Source organism: Peromyscus maniculatus, chromosome 22 (assembly GCF_049852395.1).
Source record: "Peromyscus maniculatus bairdii isolate BWxNUB_F1_BW_parent chromosome 22, HU_Pman_BW_mat_3.1, whole genome shotgun sequence".
In the NCBI taxonomy this organism is placed as follows: domain Eukaryota; kingdom Metazoa; phylum Chordata; class Mammalia; order Rodentia; family Cricetidae; genus Peromyscus; species Peromyscus maniculatus.
Window position 1 is genome coordinate 58,914,184 of NC_134873.1, and position 18,016 is coordinate 58,932,199.

The 18,016-nt window shown below is 34.7% G+C and overlaps 1 protein-coding gene across 36 annotated transcripts in view; it reads right to left on the reverse strand.

Moving 5' to 3' along the window:
- The window catches only part of Nrxn1 (neurexin 1), a 1,071,743-nt gene that overhangs the window by 125,527 nt on the left and 928,200 nt on the right, over window positions 1–18,016 (reverse strand). For 23 of the 36 annotated variants that reach the window (XM_076559341.1, XM_076559345.1, XM_076559340.1 and 20 more), the window contains 2 exons: window positions 11,374–11,463; window positions 9,688–10,007 (listed from right to left, as the gene is read on the reverse strand). In XM_076559341.1, coding sequence (XP_076415456.1) covers window positions 9,688–10,007; window positions 11,374–11,463 — 410 coding nt within the window. The remainder of the gene's footprint in view (window positions 1–9,687; window positions 10,008–11,373; window positions 11,464–18,016) is intronic. The other 13 variants (XM_076559352.1, XM_042267516.2, XM_076559350.1 and 10 more) reach the window with 1 other exon arrangement.

An 18,016-nucleotide genomic window follows, 5' to 3' on the forward strand; every position in this document is an offset into this window, starting at 1 on the left:
CTCTGTCTCCTGGTTGTGGATAAAACGTAAGCTCTCATTTACTGCTCTATGGCCATTCCTGCCTGCCTGTCTGCTGTTCTTCCCACCATGATGGACATGGACTCACCCTCTGAAACTGTAAGTAAGCCCCCAATTAAAATGCTTTATTTTATAAGTTCCTTTGGTCATAGTGTCTCTTCACAGCAGTAGAATAGTAACTAAGGCCTTGGCATCATTAGCAACTCTTTACTATGCCTACCTCTCATCCTCACATTCCTGTAGGAACAATGCCATTTTAATCCAAAGAGAATTTAGCTTTGCACATTCCACACATTCAAGGCTTTGATTCAGAAACAAAATTCAGTTAATTTCAAAAATAAGGAAACTAGCTGTCAAGGTTATAAAGATGATTTAATTTCTTGTTTTTACTGAGGAAGACTTTTCAAACATTACTGTCATGCAGTAGCAATAATATGTGCTAGGCACTTAACCAAAATATTTTAATTAATTTATATTTTAGGATGAGTAATATGAAAATTTCATTTATTGGCAGTAACATTGCTTATATAACCACAGTTTGATACGGTTCTTATCCTATGTTGAGTCATGTAATCCTGACAATCAGCTTATGCAGTTGATCTGTCAATTATATATGCAAGAAGTTAGAATGTTGTGAGGTTAAGGAGCATGGTGTGTTTGGTGTAAGGAAAGTTGGTATTTGGCATGGCACACTGGAATCCTTGACCCCTATGTTATCCTGCTCCTTACAAAAAACATGCAACACTGCCTGGAATCATGGGGTTCATCATCTTATTCTTTTTGGTGCCCAGCATAAGCCATATTTTTTTCTATTTAAAATCTTTATTTGCTGAGATTTTCCTACACGTATACAATGTCCTTTGATCTTATCTGTCTCCTCCTCCCCACTCTAACTTTTCTTAGAGCCTACTCAACACATCTCCCTCCAAAAATCCATGGCTGTATTTTTCAGAGCCATTGTTATTAGTGTTATGCATAAGTGCATGGATATAAGGCCACCCACTGGAATAGGGACAACCCATTGGAGCCCTAATGATGTAACTAACCGTCTTATTAAATAAGAAACACAGAAACAATGTAAAGGAGAAAGCCGAGAGGTCAGAGCTCAGAGCTAAAATCTCACCCTTCCTCCTGCTGTCCCAGCTTCTCGAAAAGAGACCTACTTCCTGTCGGTTCGTTTTTTTATAGTATGTTGTTCTGCCTTCTCATTGGTTGTAAACCCAAACACATGACTGCCTCGTCACTGTCTGAATGTACAGCCCCCTAGGTCTTAAAGGCATATGTCTCTAATGCTGGCTATATCCCTGAACACAGAGATCTTATGGGATTAAAGGCGTGTGCCACCACCGCCACACTCTTGCTATGGCTCTAATAGCTCTGACCCCCAGACAACTTTGTTTATTAACATACAATCAAAATAATATTTCAGTACAATTAGATTACCACCACAGAGCCCTAATGATGTTCCCTCTCCCAAATGCCACCAACTTCCAATAGATTTAAAGTTACAGGTGGAGCTTTGGGAGCCCTTCCTCCAACTACAGCATGAATTGTATTTATGAGCAATGCCTGAAGACCTGCATGGGAAGTACTACAACATGTCAAGGTTCTAAGAGTTTTTCTTGGCGTGATCTTGGACAAACTGCTCACATTTCTAAGGGTTCTATTTCCAAATCTATGACTCAGGCATGTAGTATTTGCCTAGTGTTCTGCAGAGACTGCTGATCTGCACAAAATATGTTTGTAGAAACTATAGAACTGTGCAAACATGAAATTAGCATGATGTTGAAAATGGCCACAAAATATCAAAATTCAGCCTTCTGAAACTGAGTCATAGAACTGAAGAATTATAAACTTTCAGAGATTGGTTCTTAGGCATAACTTAGCTAGTGTTCCATGTTTTTAAGGAAACTTTAGTAAAGCTCAGAGCCCAAGGGGAAATTCAGGACTTCAAGGACACTAGGTCTCCTATTTTGCCTTCATAACACAGTAATGAGAAAAGGGCCATATAAATCACTTAGGGCCATATAAATATTTGTAGATAATTTCACTGTTTTTTTAAATATGTTAATGTTAGACAAAAAGGAAATACAATTAATGAAATAGGATACAAGTTGAAAATCTGATACTGTTCAAAGTGACTGATATGGGGTATTTTATGTTTGTTTTATGAAAAATGATTTTAAATACAAATGTGGAATGATAGAGATGCTAGTTGATTCACTGATTTAGTCATTCAAATCAATGCATCAAGTACTATGATCAGTTAGCAAGTAAAAGAGACCATGATTTGTAGACTTGTGAAAAGGAATGTTAATTCACAAAACTTATCCATAGGACATGCAGAGAATGAGACCTCAATGAGCCTATGGGGAAGAGCTGCAAAGGGAAGGGACTGGCAGGTGGTATGACTTCTGCAGGTCATTGTCATAGTGCAGTAGGATCTTGACAGAAGGCAGAAATGAACCATTCAGGATGCAAACAAGAAGCAGGCTATGAATAATGTTGTCAGGAATCTGCCCTTTATATGCTTGGATGGCTTAGTGTGGGAAATGATGTACTTATGTTTGCATTTTCAAAAAATTAATTTGATATGTGGGTAAAATCTACATTAATTATGGCTAAAAATTAAAGGAGGCAAGGCTGGCTGTTTATTTATTAGAGTAAGAACTAAATGTCAATTATATTCACTTTAAATACTATCAAAATTTTATCAGGTATTATAATTTATGAATTGTATTTGTTTATCGCAGATAAATGTTTTAAAAGGCAATGAAATAAGTTCAGTGGTGGAATGTTTGCCTGGCACATGGTGTATTATCCCCAGCACCTTCCTCCCAAACAAATAAATAGATGATAGATGATAGGCAGATAGACAGACAGATAAACAGGCAGGCAGGCAGATAGAAAATAGCTAGATAACTAGATAGATGATAGATAGATAAATAGATGATAGATGACAGACGGATAGATGACAGATAGATGATGGATGGATGGATAGATGATAGAAATAGATAAGATAAGATAAATAGGCAGATAGATAGGCAGATAGATAGATAGATAGATAGATAGATAGATAGATAGATAGATAGATAGATAGATAGATATAGAAGATAACTAGATAGGTAGCAGATAGATAGATGATGGATAATAGATAGATGATAAATAGATATAGAAGATAAATGATAAGCAAATAGAGATGATAGATGGCAGATAGATATAGATGATAAATATATAGGCAGATAGATATAGATAGATGGATAGATAGGTAGATAGATAGATAGATAGATAGATAGATAGATAGATAGATAGATAGATAAAACTGGGTTTTAAGATGAAATCACGTGTAAGGGCAAAGAAAAAATTCTCCTTAAAATACTTAGAAAAGAAGACAGCCATATGAGGAGTGAATGGGGCTGCGATGAGGGAGATGGGGGGAGTAGGAGGAGGAGAGAGAGGGGGTACAGTGGTTGGTATGTAAAATGAAAAAAAATTAAATAAATATATTTTTAAAAATGCCATCAAAAGAAGGAGGAGGAGGAGGAGGTAACCAGCACTGAGCTATGCAGCTTCCAACTGCCTCTATTTCCCACAGGTGGGAAGGAATAATATAATACCACACCTCTTTAACTTCTGTCTCATCCTCAGATGCACACATACCCTAGGATTGGGTTACACTTCTGACTTAATTAAGATACTTAGAAGTCAGAGGACACAGGCTGCGAGTAGACAGAGTGTATCTTGGTGTCTCTTTTGTTACTTCCCCTGGCGTCTAGGTCCTCAACTGAGCAATTTGCCGCCATTGGAACAATCCAGAGAAGGTGCAGGGCTCTGGATCTCAGGGTATGTCTTAACATTAACATGCAAGTGTTCTTTGATAACTGACGCTTTCATCAACAATCACTTAAACTCATTTATTCAAAAGAATTTCCATTTCTTTTTTGGCTTCTACAACCACAGGAATTCACTCAGGACTCTCCAATAATTTTCCTCTATAGCACCTGACATCCCATGGGTAGTATTCATTTGCTTGTTTGTTTGCTGTTCATCTTCCTCAACTACAATGCAAGTTTGATGCAAGAAACTCGAATTTTGTGTAATGCTGGATTTCCAATGCCTAGACTAGTATCTGTAACTATTGTGCAAATGTGTTATGTTGAGTTAGTAAGCTTATGAATGACTTCATATATTGCCTAGGTCCAGCCTTATCAGAAGATATCTCAAGACTATGCTTGCATATCCCAGTGGAATAGCTTTTCATCCATTCAAACATCCAGACTCCAAAGGTTATGCACTATACATAGTGGTCTTAAAATAAAACTTTTTAAAATGTGCACCTTTGATACTTTGGCTAGCCTGCAAGGAGAGAGAAAAACACCTTCCACATAGCAACTGCTTACTGACAATTAAAAAAATGAATTATGATGAATTATACTTTTCTCAACAGGCACCATTAGTTTCAGAGAACATGGCTTTGTATATCCTTTAAAATCTCTACCCGAGTGTGTTTTTTCAAACATGCACTAAAGCCTGTTGTAAAATTGTACATTAATTTAAGGGAATTCAGCAGAACGATTGGGTTAGAAAGCTAAAATTAATTATTTATGCCACCAGTAGTCTAAAAATGCAAAATGGTTATCAGGAACATGCATAATTATAAGCAACACTGTTATTTTTTAATAATGAAGCCACAGCAAAGGTTAATTAATATTTTTAATAAAAATAAAATTTTGTTCTTGGGAGTTACAAAATGTATTTTGTTAACTCTAGATATTTTTCATGGAAATATGTGCTTATAGTTTTCAAACAAATAGTATTCATTTTTCATGAATAGCTAGAAGCTTCACAGAAGCAATAGCAGTATGCAAGACATTAAACATTTCTCCCCACTTGAACACTAATTGGCTTTCTTTTCATAAGAACTTGAATGAGTGGTAAGTGTCAGTGACAGATGTGAAGTGCGCACTTCTCTGACAACTAAGACTTCAGCTCTTAGCAGTCCTTTGCCTTGAGTAGATGTACTAACTTCACCTGGAAAAAACTCACCCTGGAGCCTAAGAACGGCTCACCTAAGAACGGCTCCAAGACAGTCTATCCAAATGGAGTGAATCTGTCTCCATCCGTAATACTTTCTAAATTGTTTGAAATACACTCCTCCAGCAAAAAAGAAACCAAACCAAAATCTCTCAAAGCATTGTTTTCTTTACTTTCTCAAGATTTTATTTTTGAAATAAAATGAAAAGGTCATGGATTCTAAAAATCAAATCAAGATACGACAGCCAGCTTAAGCTATGCACATATAGAATGAGGTTCAATATTTACTATTAGGAAGTATGATTCTCTTGCCAAGGTAAGTTTATATATATATATGAGAAAAGCACAGTACAATACAGTTTATATACAGAAATAAAAGTTTCTGAGAATCAAAAAGAGCTACTCTTACTAATTATATAAAGTAACAGGTAAACACGGGAGTTCTTAGTGGCAACTGGGATGTGTGGCTGTCCTTTCAAAAAGAAAGGGGTAAATCCATGCTTTGTTAAATAATGATGAGAGGAACTAATTAAGCACATCAAGACTAGAGTCAATTAAAATTAAAAACTGAGAAGAGCTCCAAAGACTCCTAGTGACTCATTTATTACAGAGTGCTGAAAACGCCAACATGAGGGAAGGTTAATCAGTCTTTCAAATCACAGGACAGTGTGGCTGCTTGTGTTCAAAATAAAATGCAGTCTCTGGCCGGGCGGTGGTGGCACATGCCTTTAATCCCAGCACTTGGGAGGCAGAGCCAGGCGGATCTTTGTGAGTTCGAGGCCAGCCTGGTCTACAAAGCGAGATCCAGGAAAGGCACAAAGCTACACAGAGAAACCCTGTCTCAAAAAACCAAAAAAAAAAAAAAAAAAAACCAAAAAAAAGCAGTCTCTGATTTGATATGCTATTTCTATTATACCACATTTTCTATAAGAAAAAAATCACTAAGGTTCCAAATTATCTGTTCTTCATATAGTTTATAAAATAATTTTGAAGGGAAGAACAGAAAATACCAATGAATATTCCAAGAACATTTAAGTAATACCAAGTAATATTCCAGGGAAAAAGGTCATAATATTAATCTTCAAGGAAATCACACATTAGCAATAAATAAATAAGTTAATTAAAAAATCAGAAAAAGGTTAAGATGCTTGGATGTTTTCCTTTTGGTCATTTACACAAAGATCCATGCAGAAGTTATTCTGAACAGAACACAGCAATAGCATGTAAAATTTTTGCATGGCAGTCTCCAGGACCAAATGGCTCTCTATGTTCTAAGAATGAATTGTGCTAATTTTTTTTTTCTTTTGTGAGAATAGGCTTTCAGAAAGTTGGTGAGAGATATTTTGATGTAAGTATTCCAGTAAAACAAAATACATAAATATTATACAACCCCTATAGAAGGTATCAACATTGTCCTGTTACATACTTTTTTTTAAAAAAAGTCATAGTCATCTGTACTATTTTATTAGTCTAAATCATATAAGGTTAAGAAACTAATATGAGAACTTATCATCACTCAGAAGAAAAAAACTCTTTCTTTTTATCTCTTAAAGCATATCTACTTATAAGTAAGAATAGATGGGGTTTTGTAGATGATATTCTGAGCACTCCTCTATTCACTGACTCTGTGAAACCTGAAATGCATTTCTCACCCATTCCTTGCCCTGCAGGATACCTGAACAAATGTCATATCATCTATTTGAAATGAATCCAATTTAATTCTGGTGGACCAAAAATCTGTTCCCACAGTTCTAAAACATGCCACTACCTCTAGCTACCTCATTGTCACATAAGTGGCTCAGTGTTATCACGGAAGAAAATACGCTTTGATTGAAAAAAACAGTGCAGTGTGGCTTTAGAAAAATGGAATGACCCCTTTGGTACACAATTTAGTGGGGGACTGGATCAAAGCAAACAGATGTGGTCACTATGGACAAAGTTTAAGGACAGATGTTTCACCTAACCTTTCAAAAGTAGGCAAAGTTTTCAGAGTTGGAATTTGTATTACAAATCACTCATTATTAAAATTTTAAGATACTTGTATAATTTTTATCAAACACTATATCTATATATCATCTATTTATCTATCATCTCTCTATATATCATCCATCTATCAGTAATGTCTTTGTATTTATAGGGCAATTCAAAATTAAATTCTGAGATGAAAAATTGAAACAAATTATCCTATCACTAAAATCATTTGTTTTCTTTCAGAGTGATTTTCCTTCCTACATAGTGTATGCTTAATTGTTACCTTAAATCATACACATGTGGTTATAAAAGTATTTCAAAAATATTTCTAAATATGAGATGTTGCTCCCACTGAATATCAGTAACAGTTGGTCTGTAATATATTAATACAAATTATTTAGTTGTTGTTATTGCTCTGTGAAAATTTTAAAGATTTAAAATATCTACTTTTAAATGAAGACAGTAGTTTTTGATTTAACTCAATATCTCCTCAAATGAGCCAGGTAATCACTAATTAGATTCTTTACTTCTAGAAACCACTCCTGCCCTTGAACTTGGAATAGCATGAAAGAGTCCTCCCTGGTAATTAACAAGTACTTAAGCCTTTTCTCTTCGGATTAATTAATTTTATAAAATGCTGCTGACTATATATTTGTCTTTTAAATCAAAGAGTGATGTGCACATTTAAATTTTGTTATAAACAGCAGATGTTATTTGATAAATTAGATTAAAATAATGGTTGCCATTGTTCCTTCTTTTGAAACACCTGCAAGTTTATGTAGGAATTTTGGCTACTTAATTAATTAACAATGATACAGGCTTAGTAATAAAAATACTGAACTACCTTAAATGTATTTACAGAAACATTTCCAACCCCAAATAATACACTTGAATACTTTCTCAGGAACTCTTTTATGAAAAGGAAATATTTTATTAATTCTTTTACATTTAATTTTTCCTATTTCAGATTCACCTTGGCAAGTTGGTCACTATCAACTGAACAAGAACTTTTAAATGAAGTGCAAGTAAAGACTACCCAGCAGCATGACCAGGCATGAGTCTGTCTAAAGTCATAAGTCTTTATCCAAGGAGCCGAGTGCTGTATCATCAAAAATATCATCAATCTAAACACAGTACAGATAACTAACAACACAATGCTCTTCAAAGTAAATATTCCTACCAAAATTAATGTCATGATGTAGCAACATTTGCTTATGTCCACATGCCCAGAGTACATTCTGTCCATGTAGATAGTTATCAATAAATACATAATGGAGTGTGTCATATGAGACAGCCCTCTTTACTTACTAGCCAGATGCAAATAAGGAAGAAAATCCAAATGAGATAAAAATGACTTTATATTATTTAAAACATACAATATAGCACTGTACCACATTATGGATTTATATTTCAATTGGTCAATTTTCTTCTTCACCTGATTAAGTACTTAGGTTTTTTTCTTTCTTATTCATTTCATATCATTCCGTATTATTCAAAGTAAAAAAATCACACATTTTTTCCTTTGAAGCACATATTAACAAAATGATAGAGTACTAACACACACAGAGCTCGCTATCTAGTGTTTTCTTTCTAAATTTGATGATCTCTTTTAAACGCCTGATCCCAAAGTAGGTTTTAAAATAATCATTGTCATTAGATTCTCCTTTGAAATACAGTTTCCTAGGTAAGTAAGGATCATATATTTGAAAAATCATTATATGGTAACTATAAAAGGCATTCATTATTAAAACCAAAATGAAGCCACCAATCTTGAACCACAAAAAAAAAAAAAAAAAAAAAAAAAAACCAACAAAAAAAACCATGAAATTCTGAAAGAATTAACAACTGGATATGTGCAAAACCTACAAATATCAATAAGGATCTCATATAATTTAACAGCATTTCCACAGCATCAATGGCATTTAATAAGTCTTTATCACTGCTCTCTGCTGGAATGCCAATGATGAAATCAACACATTATCTAGGCGATCAGTAGGAATTCTGCCAATGATTTTATAAACTTACCAACTCTACCAACGTCACATTTAATAATTCTATTTTCAAAAGTTGCAGATGCAGAATTTCGAAATAAACTTGTTAACGTGAATTCTGTTTAATTACATCATTAATTCATTACATATAATACAAAATAACTTCATTCAAGACAGTTTTTTGGTAGTATACCTCATCTTCACCCTCAGACAACCCAATGAGACAACCTCATAAGCAGAAAATAGGCTCATCATTCATCATGAAATCCACACACCTCACTTCTTTTATTTTGATGAAAGGCTAAGCTTAAATAAACAAAGCTTTTCAAATATGCCATTAATTTACTTGTTTGTTAACCTTGAAATTAAAGTTTCTGCATAAATTGCAGATCCTCCCCCATCAGTATGTGCTAAACCAAGGCTGTCAAATTGAGCTAGTAACTACCAAACCAATACAGAGCCTGTGTGTGTGTGTGTGTGTGTGTGTGTACAGACTTCTCCTCAACAACACCCACACAACTCATATTCATAGAAGACGGACCACATATACAGTTTCCAAGAGAGGCGTGCACACAAGATCAGAAACAAAATCCTGTTTGGAAAAGACACCCGCGCAGAAAAGGCCACTTTTGTGAGTATAGATCCAGAATCAAAGGATGGCATGCATGCTCACCTGGCTGACAGGCTCTTTCGTGGGGGGCTTTCCTCTTCTCGCTGTGCTGGTAGCCAGGGTTGTGGTGGTCTCCATGATTGAGGTGGACATCTCGGACTGCATGGCAGTGGCTGTCGACTCAGTTGTCATAGAGGAAGGCACTTCACCAACCAGCCTCACATTTCCCACTATGGCGATGTTGGCATCATTCTCTGCTGCCATATTCAGAACTTTCAAGCCATTGTAGTAAAGCCCAGAGAGCTGGCCCTGGAAGGGCTGGCCCTGTTCTTTCCCGCCAATTATTATGGTGGCTTGGCTATTGAAGATTGTGAGCTGACGCCCTGTAAAAATAATATTACATACATGCAAAAATGTTGATTGTGAACTCTACATTCTACAAAGGATGATAAAAACAGATCTTTTATGGGGTGGATAATGAGAGCAATAAACTATAAGAGAGGCATTTGACTCATAATTCATTGCTTAGAAATGAGGTGTCCATGAAATGCATAATTACTGGCAAATACTTATAAATTTTCAACATATTATAAATGTAGTGCTTTTGCTAAAAGACCAATCAAACATATATATGACAAATCAGTTTTTAATGGATCCCCTTTTCCTTTGCCTCAAGAGCTTATTGTTGGTCTCTCAAATTTAAATTGCTAAATTTAAAAAGTATGATATATCTAACATTTCAAATATTTGTTATCCTAAAATCACCTCTGAGGTAAACTAATCTGTAGGAGCTAAAGCCTAATTTTAAATTTTATTGTAAAAAATTTCATAATTCACATAATGCCCATACAACTCTATATGCTATTCTTTAGAAAAGTTTATTTTTTGGAAGGCAATAATCCATTGTTATCTCAATTATTCTATTTTCCGGCATTCACACTGAAAGGAAACGAATGGTTTATATTGAGCTTGTCAGAGTCAAAAAAAAGTTCCAAAATATTTTTCTGATTGGCTTTCAGCAAGTCTATCAAAACAGAACAAAATAAAATGAAAAAAAAAAAAAGTAGCTTCAGATGTAAAAAGCGGCTTCAGGAATGATACACAAACCAATGGAGAAATCATGGCACATTTCCATCAAACAGTCCTAGCAACAGTACCATTATCATCAAATGGAGACTCCAGGGTGAGCAGAGTTCCCTCTGCTCATAAAGCATGCACACAACTTGAAGTTCAGTTTTAATTAGGTTTGTTCCCAAATGGTCTCAGAAGCTTCCAAACGTTAAAGGGACTTCATTTTGACTGGCAATTCATATTGCCCACTATTTAAGATTCCTAGAGTTTAAACAAAGAGTTTTTTTTTTCAGGACCATGATAAAGATATCCGAACTACATATGTTTTAGTTAATAATTTAGAGGCTGGAACATGGATATAATCTATAAACGATTTATCATTTTGGTTAATGCTTTCTCTGAGTACCTTCATAGATTGAGTTAGTGGATTATATTTAACAGTCCCTTTAACCTTAAGTTAACTGGGTAAGATTATTAAACCGTTGGTACTTCTAAAAATGTATAGAAATTATTATACAAGGTATGCAAATATTACTATCTACATTTTACTGTTTTAAATTTGTTTTTAATTTAGTTTTACGGAAAATTTATTTTTTATGTTTATTAGTGTTACAATGAAGTACTACTTGGTTATGTTCAAATTATTGTTTTATTTGAAGTTTTAATCAATGTTTTTACCTTTGTCGAGTAGCCATTCATCAACTACTCGACCAAGTCGATATGGAATTCGCTGTCTAGCAATCGCCAGGCGCTCGTTATCATTGTTTCCTTTAAAGTTTAAAGAGACATTTCATTGGTTAAAATCTGTAAGGTCAAAGGTTAAAAGTTAATACTTAAAGCTTGAGCTATACAGTTGCCACATGATTTTTTGAAATTTGGACTTTTAAAAAGTTCTACCTAGAACATCTCATGTCTCAGACTTGTCATTCATTCATTTATTTTATTTTAGCAAACGAAATTATTCCTATGTTAATTGAAAATTAGAAATCTGCATTTGAGCTAGGTTATTAAACTTATGTTATAGACAGACCCGAACAACCCATTTAAACAGCATATAATCGCTTTACAAAAAAAATGACCCTTGACCTCAGGGTTTTGTCTTTTTGATGTTTCTTATTAACTAGTTAAACATGTTCAGCTACAACAAGTTTAAGTTTTCAAAATACATTCAACCTCTTATTCCAGATTAGAAATTTATGAACACCAAACTTAACACCGTGTTCGGTACACCGAAGCATCGCAAATAGGCCGAGCATACTTTATTCCCTATTAAGACCACATATTCCCTTATCCTTTCATTTAAGAAAACCACAATGTCCAAACAGTTCTTGTGCATTCCACCAAAACTGGTTTATCAATCACTTGTGCATCATAGGCGATTACATCTCATATTATCCAAACGTGAGTTAGGAAAGGCTTTGACAAGAGTGACTTTGAGTTGGGTGTCCTTCGGTTGCACTTAAAGCCTAACATGCTGAATCAGGTAGCATTTGAAGAAATGATATTTCAGTCTTTGTATACTCAAATACCCACTTACTATTAAGTTATTCTCTTTTGGAAAGGTGTAAGAGCTTAAGGGACAAATGAAGCTGTAAACACTGTCTCTCAGCTACAGATCTGAACTAAATGAGAGCTTTATATCTCTGAATAGAAAACATTGTCTGCTAGAAACACTGTTCACATTGACCTTGAATCAAGCTTGCAAATAGACGAGTCTTTTCTTGATCTATAAAGCACTTAAAAGGAGTCTGTGCTGCTGTCAGTGCTCAGTAGAGTATAGTGGAAGAAAAGTCTTTCTATTTCATTAAAATTAGGTAGAACAGGATTTGGAGGCGGGACATTTTAGCAATAGCTTGAGCAAGGATTAAGAGTTGAAAGAAACCTTAAATTATAGTGTTCCCTGTATAGAATGACTGAGGTGTTTTGTTGGGAAGAAAACAGGTACACCCTCCCCTCAGATTTATAATTATTTATAAGGGGCTTTCACTTTCTATGCTAATGTTGTGATGTATTATACTTACCATAGTAAACCTACCCTAACATAGCTCATACACCTTTGGAAAAAGAGGGAAAAACTATCATTTAGATCATCTCAGTGAGCCTATTATTCAAATGTCAATGTGACTGGAAATATTTCACACGTTAATATTCAATTTAAAATGCAAACACGGTTGAGCCAAATATATATTTAATGAAAACATTGAGCTGTGTTTCTCTAGACCATGTAATCATTTAAATGTTGTAAAGTTGTATTACATAATGTAGAAATTAATTTTTGATAAACTGGTTATCTTTTAAAAAGTGATATACATAGCAAAAAATTCCAACTCTATTTTTAAAATGTATTCCCAGTTTGTGTTCTTTTAGTGTGTGTGTATATGTATACTATAGAAACATGCAAAAGCTTAATATTTCCTGTCCTAGGGCAATGTGACTATTGAGGAACTATGTGATTTTTGTATAATGATTATGTTTTTACATGCCTAATTGAAAGGTAACTATAAAATATTTTTCAAAACACATATCCTTTTCTCTGTGGACTTCCTTATAAGCCCATATTCATAGCAGTTCTCAGTGGCATAACTTGCCTCACGACTTTATGATTTACATGGTTCCTTAAGTTGATTTTTATGCTAGAGTTTTCCCATTGTCTGTGGTAACGCACATCTCCTCAGGCATCATCCAAAACCAGTTCTATACATCCCTCTTAATTACTCTGACCATCTTTAACATCCTCCTGTATCTCTCTGCAATAAATTCAACTAATTCTCCACACACCAACTAATACTTAAGCATACCACAAAACCTTTACCATTGTCTTTGGGACAAACTCTTCCCTCTTTAGTGATGTATCTGTACACTCTCAGGTCCCATATTATGCCCACTGCTTCATTTAACCCCATCTTATGGTCATCATTCCTTGCCCTACTCTTTTGAGATACACAAGTCTTCCTTCAACTCTCCTTTGAGACACTCTCCCTTGCCTACCTTATCCCCATCTTTTCTAGCCAAATATCACTCATTAATAGAATAATCTTGGCAAAAACATTGCTTTTCAGAAGGCATTCCATGATATCTTCAAGTTAGAATATCTGACTGCATACTTCACAGCTCCTGAAATACACACCTTGGAAATTGGCATTAGCCTTCGAAGTTACCTATTCAATGAATAGTTTTCTTTGTAACTCTGAAGCGGCACAAAGTCAAAATTAGGTAGTGTTTACTGTTTCTACAGTGTTTTCACAATACCCATCACACAAAATCCCATCATATATCTGTACAATGAAATAAAGCAAGGAATCTTGGTTCCAGTTTTCATAGTCCTGTGGAATCATGTCGACACTGCCAAGCCCAGGGACAATTAGAAGAAAGTAAAGTGGATCATTGTGTCCAGAAAATAAATCATATATAGTAAGCTTCCTTTTGTACTTTCCAAAGAGGGGGGGAATCCACATTTCTCTCAAATCTTTATCTATTTTCTGGATTTTTACTGATCTATACAATCAATCAATTTGTTATTTAAAATGTGCCCAATGTCATATAACAAGAAAGCATAGATTTAGTTGTGCAGGAAGGTTACAGAAAAGGTCCTAAATAAGATAAGTGAAAATAAATGATATATTCTTTCATAATGAGTTGAAAAGGACACTTGAAATACGTGAATACATGCAATTTGTCCTTACAGCTTTGACTGAATCTATCTGTAGTAATATAATTGATAGGGCCTGAATGAACTCAATATCTGTTAGAGAAGATCTTTGAGATTCAACTAAAATAAGAACATAAACACGGCTTATGAGTGAATACCTCAGGTCAATTAAATGACTGAAAGTGAAAACAATTTACAAAATAGAGAAGGTAGTAAAGACAAGAGTGGAAATGTAAGATAATTTGTAAGAAAGGTAGCTGAATAGAGGAGGTCATAAACTCCGACACCCTGAACATCAGATGCCAGTAAGTTCATGCAGCATCTTCTTTAATGAAAAGGTAATTTGAAATCAAATGACATGCCATTCTTTGTAAACATAATAGGTAGAAAATCAGATGGTATTTGCTACATCTAAATGCACATTTACTTTCCTATTTTGTACTAATACTAGGCAAAAAATCAGTAGTTTTTCTGCATACTCGTAATATGGTGAACCGAATGCTAAGTAGAATAGAGAGAGTGCTGTGTCTTATAATCAGGGAGCTCCAGGCTCAGGTGATCCTACTGCTTCAGCTTCCTAGCGCCTGAACTATGAGACGAGCATGGCACAGCACTTCGCTGATCATGTTTTTATCAATGGTGCAACCCTGCTTCTAATACTGTGTGTAAAAGAGTTCAAGACGTTCAGGATTACGAGGAAGGGCTAACTATTTTCACCCTAACTTTATGATTATCACGAGAAGCTGTGTACGGAATGAAGTAGTTTAAGTATATTATAAGTAATGTACTTGCTTTAAAACCAGGGAATAATAAGTATTCTATTAGTGGTTCCACTTTGATCAATTATGGACATGCACAAAATATATATTAGGTATTATATTAAACATATATATGTGTGTCTTTTATGTAGTGAAACATATTACTCAAATAATATGCTACAAAGATGTTATAAAACTAGAAAACAAGAAATAAGATGGGTTACTGGTTTCAAAATTTATGGTGATATTTACTTTTAAAACATTAAGAATTTTGTGTTTTTTAATTGTATTTAATCTCACCCATTGTTCAACATCTCTCTAGAGCTTACATGCAATACAAGGAACATTAACTGGCTCATTTCAAAAGACCATGAACAAATACAATTTCTAATGTCCATTTTATGTATTTATTTTTAGAGAAAAGACTTGGTCCATAATACAAATGATGAAGGATTACTATAGAAAGCTTCTAAGGATAGCAAAATAAAGTAGATGCAGGATAACAGCTGGCATTAGGAACATGGAACATATATAAAATGCAATGAAACTAAAGATGGAGCTCTTGGAAGAAACAATTTAATCTCCAGGTATTCTCACCAGAGGGAAGATGCTGAAAACATGACTCAGTTGTGAATAATTTATCTTTTGGGGGTTATTAATAGGATCCAAAATCTTTACAACTTAACAAAATTACAAAATATAACTATGGCGATAGGCTAAACACATGTCTCAGGTTGATGTAAACAGATCTTCTTGTTAAATGGTTAAAGGACAGTAGTTAAGCTGGGTATGGCAGCCCTATGTGTAATTCTTGTGCTAGAGAAGATGAGGAACATGGATTGCTGCAGATTAGAGGTAGTCTGGACACAGAATGAGGTTCAAGGCAGCCTAGATGGCTGAATGAGACCATGTCTCAAAAACAATACAAAAAGGATGCAAATTTGTTCTCATATTGCTTTTCCTTTATAAAAGCATGGTGGAGATTCTTTTTTTTGTTGTTGTTTATTTGTTTTTCCTCTAGATAGTCATGTGTAGACTCAATCTATTGGTATCCTCAGTGAAACTATAACTCATAACATACACTCTCTGGTGAAGTACTTCTCAAGCAATGAAGCTGCACTTTGAAAGCTTTGGATTTCTTCTTGTATTTCCTGTTTTTTTTTTTTTTTTTTTTGCAATTACAAATGTATTAAATAGTTTTGACAGGAAGAGAGTATCTGTAACACCCATCTCTGTCAATGTCACTATGAGGAGAACAAATGGGGAGTTCAGAGTGCAAAGGGTTGGGTCAAACACTGACCAGCAGGCTTTACATCAGTCCCCTCCACTGGCCAAGCTATCTTGTTCATGCTGGAGTCAGAAGTGAATGAAGAACAGAACCATCTTTTCATTGAAAAGTAGCATGGTGCTCCTGTTATGACTAAACCTATACACTATCATTTTCACATGGATAGATGGATGGTTTGCTTATATCCCCCTCTAAAATGTGTGTATGTTGCAATCGACTGGCTCCAAATCCACAGCAATGTATCTCCCTTACCTTACCACAGGGTAGGATTACCTGAGTGAATTACCATGCCCAGCCAGGCCATTATCTTTTAATTATTGATCAAGAAACTTTATTGCCTGATGTGTTAGCGTTTGGAGATGAATCATGAAAACAGAACCTCTTTCAGTCAGATTATTGCCCTTATGATTGACAACCCCTTAAGCTCCATATCCTTTCTCTGTGCAAAGACTCAGTAAGATGATGGTCATCTGTGACCTCCAAAGTACACTCCACCAGACCCCAAATCTGCCAGTGCTTGTCTTGGATTGCTGAGCCTCCTCAACTGTAAAAAAGAATGTTTCTGTTTACAAGACACCCTGCTAGTGGATGCTGTCACAGCAGTTCAGATTGATTTGGATACTATGTAACTAAAAATATTTGGCTTAGTGTTAAACTTCATGATGAGACTCAGAGAATAAAGGGAAGGAAAATTTTAAACATAATTTTAGACCTATTGGGTAGCAGAAATAATCTGTATGAATGTAACCAATACATGTTTTCTTACATCCCTTTTAAATCTCCATTCTTTTGTAATTTTCCCTTGAGAATCACATAATTTGCATTACCCTTGAGGAAAAAAATGGAGAAAAGCAATACTGTAAAGCAAACAATGTCAAAGAAAAATATGACAACAGAGAAAAGGAAAGAAGAAAAATATTTTTGTTTCGATTTTGCAAGCTTCTTATTTCATGAGGTTTTAGCACTGTGCAAAAAATCCTAAAGAGTTCTGAAAACTATATATATATTTAAAGAGGTATCTGGGAGATGGCTTAGGTCTCTTGATTTTAAGGGAGAAGGCAATATTTGAATATGCCTGAGTCCGGAAGGCAAATCAAAATTTAACATAGTTTCCAAATTGCTGTAAGTTTAAAAGCAACATTGTTACATAATTTCTCACTAAATGCTACACCTGTGGTTGGTACGCCCACTGCTAAAGTGAAGTAATGCATAATTTCACTTGTAATATTCCTAGTAAATGGATTGTGAACATCAATGACATCAATGAAGGAACAAAATTTGGAAAAAAATAACTATTCTATTGAAAACACTGTCATATATTTCACTTTTATCTGACATCTTTGAAAGTGTGTTAGGCATCAAATACATTGACCTCTTAACTACTTCTCTAAAGTCCACTGGCTGCTAACTGATTAACCTCTAAACATTTGGTTTATTTTCCAATTCTGTTACCTAAGCCAGTCTGCTCTGAAAATACACACACACACACACACACACACACACACACACACACACACACACACTCACGCACACACACAAGTCTGGCAAATTCATTTCTTTTTTAAAGGTTAGCTCAGGTTTCTCAAGGAAGTATTTCCTGTGCTCCTCATCCCTTTACCAAATTAC